Below are 5,596 nucleotides of genomic sequence, written 5' to 3'. Positions count from 1 at the left end.
TTTCAAATAATTACGGCATGAGCGTTTACTTTTTACTAAAAGATTCACACCCTGAGCCGTTCAAAATACTCTCGGAGCTGGATTGCTGGAAAAAAAATCAACATGCTGGGGATATTTTTTATTGCTTAGGCGGTCACCGAGAAATTCCGTGCGTTCAAAACGACCAGTATAAAAGACGGAAACGCAGAGCTCGGAAGTAGTGATCGGGTTAGTGTGCTCTGTATTGATGTTTGTATGTGCCTGTATGTGTATGCGCTCAATGTATGTGTTCAGCTTGCAGCATGCGTAGTGTGTCTACATGTGTATGATAAATGTTCCCGAAGATCCCGAAGGGAAATGGTGACGTCATCAAATGAAAATATTTTGTAGAACATGAATTTGGGCGGCACCTAGCGCCACCTAGCCTAGCTACTTGCAATTACTCTGCTTGACCCTGCCATCTGGTGGCAAGCGATTAAACCTGATTTCACGCTACGCGATAATTCTGGTAACGTGCAACCTATTTTCATGCAACAGCGGCTTCGAGTTACTGTAAACGACAAAATTTTTGCGAATTTCGCGAATCGCCAACAATTCGCGAAAAATGCGTCCCGCGAACAATTCGGGCAATACGCTACGGAAGCTACACTCGATTCGCGAAAATTAGAACCCGCGAATCATTTCAAAATGTCAGCTTTGGCCCGATTCGCGAAACTTTTAGCCAGCGAAAATTAAGTCGTTTACAGTAGTTTTTTTGAGAGCGGCTTTTGGTTTCCGCGAACTGGGTTACCATTCCTTCCGTGATGTGCGGTTGACGAAGGAATTGTGACTCGAGGAATAGCAAAGGTAAGATGTAACTGGGTATCGGTTGCCTCCGTTTAACAATGCAGTGCTGACGACGAGAAGACTTATATCATCATCATCATCATCGTAAACTTTATTAATTGATAAAGTGAAAGGACCTTGCGGTCTCTGGTCGGTGCCCTTAGTCCAGGGCTCCGTTGGCCGCCCAGATTCGGCGGGCTCGCTCAACCAGTCGCTGCTGGTCATCGAGCTCTGTGCCGGAAAGGGCCGCCTCCCAGGAGGAAAAGGTGGGGGAAGGAATGGGGGTGATACCTTCACCGAGGGGGTGACGGCATTCCCAGATGGAGTGGTACAGGTTAGGGTGATCGCTGCCACATCCCGGACAGGTGCCTGGGTACCGGTTGGGGAACCAGAGATGTCGCTGGTGGAGGTTAGGGAACGTAAACGTTTGAAGTTGTCGCCAGTCCGCTGCCTCTGCCCGGGATAGCGCACGATGCGGAGGGGGCAGGACCCGGCGGGTTGTTCGGTAGTATTCTGTTACCAGGTGGTAGGTGTTAAGGTGTGCGTCGGTTGGAGTGCGGAGGGACTGGGAGTCCGCGGGTGTGTTTGGCTCTGGGTCCCGCTGTATCCTGATCCCATCCGACAAAGCCCGGTTTGTCACTACCGCTCGGGCTAGTGCGTGAGCACTTTCGTTGCCGGATAAGCCCAGATGTGCAGGGGTCCAGATGATCCGGATGACCGGTATTTGTAACCATTCGGTTCTTATGGCGTTGATGAGATGTGCTGTCCGTGGGTAGAGGGTGTTGCCCGCAAACGCTCTGCTCGCTGCTTGCGAGTCGGTGACGATAATTATCTTATGCTTGAGGTCGGTGGTGTCTCTGCGTGGGATTGCGTGTGAGATGGCCAGCGCTATGGCCATCTCCTCCGCCTCCTGGATTGATGTGATGTTTGAGATGGAGCCCGTGCTGTAGCAGGTGCCGTCTCTGTCTGTCACTGCGATGGTTGCTGCTCCGGCTCTTTCCCTGTGGAGAGCAGCATCTGTGTACCATGTTTGTGGGTCTGGGCCGTAGACTTTCTCTAAGGCCCGGATCCTGGCCTCTCTCCGCCCTGTGTGGAGGTCTGGGTGCATGTTTTTAGGGATAGGTGCCGCCTGTACGCGGTTCAGGATATCCGGTTTCAGGCGCACTGGGGCGGCTGGTTCTTCCTGCGTGAGATTGGTGTAGCCAAGTCTGCGCAGCGTTGCTCGGCCGGTTCGGGTGGCGCTGAGGCGTGTGAGCTGTCCTGTTTTTTGCGCTTCGACTAGCTCTTCCACCGTGTTGTGGACCCCCAGCATCAGGAGTCGCTTCGTTGACGTACTTATTGGTAGACCAAGGGCTGTCTTGATCGCCTTGCGGAGCGAGGTGTTTAGCCACTCCATTTCGGTGATCGTGAAGTTGTGAAAGGGCACATGATATGTGAACCGGCTCACAATGAGGGCTTGATAGATTCGCAGCGTATCCTGTTCACTGAGCCCCCCTTTCCGATTAGACACCCGTCGGATGAGGTGGGCTATTTGGTCGGCTTGTCTGCGCAGGAGCTCCACGGTGTGTCGTGCTCCGCCGTGGTTTTGGAGGTACATGCCAAGGATACGTAGGCGCTCTACCCGGGGTATAGGTGTATTTCCTAGCGTAAGGTCGATGGTCGGCGCGTGTTTGTTCAGTACTGAGCGTTTTCGGATCACCAGGAGCTCGGATTTTTCACTTGCGCAGGTTAGCCCTGCCGCTCCAGCGTAGTCTTGGGTGACGTTGACTGCTTCTTGCAGTCTGTTCTGGATTTCTCCCTCCGACCCTGTGGTAGTCCACACCGTGATATCGTCGGCGTAGAGGGCGTGTCGGAAGTGCGGGATTTTGTTGAGTTTGTGCGGGAGGCCTGCCATTGCCACGTTGAACAGCAAGGGCGATACAACTGATCCCTGAGGTGTCCCTCGTCCTGTTAGACGAATGGGGTCCGAGCGGATGTCACCAATCCCCAGGGTGGCGGTTCGATCCATAAGAAAGGATCGCACATAGTTGTATGCCCTTGTACCGCAGTGGGTCTCGGTGAGGTTGCGTAGAATAGCATCGTGCGAGACATTATCGAAAGCCCCCTTGAGGTCGATGGCTAGCACCACCCTCGCCTGGGCTTGGCTTTGAAAGTCCAGGACCTCTTCCTTTAGTTGGAGGAGGACATCTTGTGTGGAGAAACGTGGTCGAAATCCATACATGGTGTCCGCAAAGTACTCTTGTTCCTCGAGATATGGTTGTAGTCGTGACAAGACGACGTGCTCCATGAGCTTCCCCACACAAGACGTAAGCGAAATGGGTCGTAGGTTTTGAAGTCCTAGTGGCTTGCCAGGCTTAGGGATAAGTGTAATGTCCGCGTGTTTCCATTCCTCCGGGATTCTTCCTGTCCTCCAGACCTCGTTGAAATATCGGGTGAGCGCCGTAATGGAAGCGTCGTCGAGGTTGTGCAGCATTTTGTATGTGACTCCGTCTTTCCCCGGGGTTGTGGTGCGCGTAAGCTTGGTGAGGACAGCTTGTATCTCCGATTCGGTGAAGTCCGCGTCTAGCTGGCTCGGCTCTTCCGTGTAGGAGTACTCTGCATAGTCGGGGCGTGGGCCGGCTGCGAGGTTTCGGGATTCTAGTTCCTTCACGATGGAGGCTTCGTCCCGCTGCAGTCCGTGCAGAAGTTTGGTCACGGCCTTGGATGTCTCGGTCTTGGAGCGCGATGGGTCCAGCAAGGATCGGAGCATTGCCCAAGTCTTAGCGGTCCCAAGCGTACCACGCAGCCCGTGGCATAGTTGGTTCCAATTGCCTTCCGCCAAGGTGGTTGCGTAGTCTTCCGCCTTTTGGTTGAGCTCGGCGATGCGCAGTCGCAGCTTGCGGTTGAATCTCTGCGTCTTCCACCGCTTGGTGAGTCCTCGCCGGGCGTCCCACATGTGGAGGAGATGGGGGTCTATCGCTGGGGTGTCGATGGTAGTATTGACTTTCTTGGTTGCTCGATCAATGTCTTCATGGAGCCGTTGGGTCCACTCCTGGATGGAGGTAATGTCTCCGCTCTCGGTGCTCCCTCGCTGTTGTCTGAACTGGTCCCAGTTCGTGAGTCGAGCGGGTCGAAGCTTTCGTGTTCTACGGCCTCCATCGCACATCTCGGTCTCCAGGATGTAGTGGTCACTTCCCAGCGTTTCGTCCAGGTTGGACCAGCTACACGAGGTCTGCGTGCGGACTAGGGTTAAGTCTGGGCACGTGTCGCGATTAACGCTGTTGCCCATTCTTGTGGGGTGTTCCGGTTCTGTCATGATGGTAAGGTGATTGTTGGCGATAGCTTGTGCTAACCTGCGTCCCTTGGGGTTCTCCTTCACATATCCCCAGGTCGGGTGGGCCGCATTGAAGTCGCCCACGATCACTAGGGAGTTTGTTCGGGGCTGAACAACTTGGATCGCATCGTGGAAGAGGGCTCTGAAGTCATCGGCCTTCTGGCTTGGGGAGCTATAGACGTTGAGCACGAAGAGGCTGGGGAGCGTCTTTTTCTTGGGTAGGGTTTCGAGTAATGTGTGGGGTATATGTCTATGCTGCTTGAAGGAATGGTTTATGACGGAGATGTGTTTTGCGACGAGGGTTGCCGCTCTGTACAGTGTAGCCTCCGGGCCGCTATCCATTTGCATGAACATTGTATATCCAGAGAGGCTCGGAGGACAGTTTGGCTCTTGTAGTGCGATAATATCCGGTGCAAAGTCTCTTGTGCCGATGTAATGCATGAGAGCGCCGCGCTTGCGCCTGTACCCTCTACAATTCCATTGCCAGATTGGTGTTGTGTGTTTCTCGGACGGGGTTAGGGTTGATGATGAATGGGCTGTCGGTTTCTGGCTTGCCATATTAGATCTGAGGTGTGCCAGGGGGCTCCTGGGTCGTGGGGTTGGGCAGGATTTTCGCGTTGACCGTTGTTGGTGTGGGTGCGGTGTTGCTTGTGATGGCGACCACGGACTCGTTGGGAATGGGGACCGTGATTCTGGATTGCGCGACTTGGCGCAACTGAGCTGTGAGTTCCGCCACCTGCTTCATCAAGGGCTGGATGAGGGGTTGTATGATCTGCTGGAAGCGAGACTCTTGTTGTGAGATGATTTCTTCCGCAAAGCTACGCATCTGAGCTTGTACGTCATTGTGGATGACCTTGGCCAGCTCACAGACTCGCCTGTCAAGCTCACCCATCATCTCTGCTTGGAGCGCCTTCAACTTGGCGTTGGATTCTTCTCTGAGCTTTTCTAGGGTTTGGTCTGACGTCGCTTGTACCTTTAGGGGGGTAAGCTCGCATTCTGATGTGGGGCTGGGTTCAGGGGGTGTGGAGGGTGGCGGTGTGAGGGAAGGTGTGGGTTTAAAGGGGTGCGGCTCCGTCAACCTTACTTTACTCGCGGGCTCGCTGGGATCGGAGAGCTCAGCTGCCGGGACGGCGGGTGGTTGACCTGGTGATTCAGGGGGATTTCGGTTCCGCTTCTTAGGGTTCGGCGCCGGTCCTTGTACCATCGCAGCTGCTTCCGCAGGTGTGGGATCCGTGATGGACGCGAATTCCTCGCGCACCATTGGGTTGTGGCTCGGCCGTGGTCTGGGTTGCGGGTGGTCTACCTTGGTTGACGCCGCAGATGGCTTCTGACGCGGTCCTAACAGTCCCGTCAGAGGCCTGCGTTGTACTGGAGTTTGGCGGTTTAGCTGGCGACGAACGTGAGCCTTGTTGAGAGGCCCCCGCTGTCTTGCCGGACACTTTGGGTCGGTGGCTGGATGCGACCCACCGCAGTTGACAC

General features: G+C 54.6%; 1 protein-coding gene across 1 annotated transcript; it reads right to left on the bottom strand.

Moving 5' to 3' along the window:
- Positions 1-4,676: 4,676 nt before the first annotated feature.
- LOC120850138 (transcription elongation regulator 1-like) lies at positions 4,677-5,378 on the bottom strand. Its single transcript, XM_040222535.1, has one exon. It carries the CDS (start codon positions 5,376-5,378, stop codon positions 4,677-4,679), a length of 702 nt encoding a protein of 233 aa, XP_040078469.1.
- Positions 5,379-5,596: the final 218 nt, after the last annotated feature.

Source organism: Ixodes scapularis, unplaced genomic scaffold (genome assembly GCF_016920785.2).
Source record: "Ixodes scapularis isolate PalLabHiFi unplaced genomic scaffold, ASM1692078v2 PGA_scaffold3__209_contigs__length_174095766, whole genome shotgun sequence".
Lineage (NCBI taxonomy): Eukaryota > Metazoa > Arthropoda > Arachnida > Ixodida > Ixodidae > Ixodes > Ixodes scapularis.
This window is presented reverse-complemented; position numbering and strand designations above follow the sequence as displayed.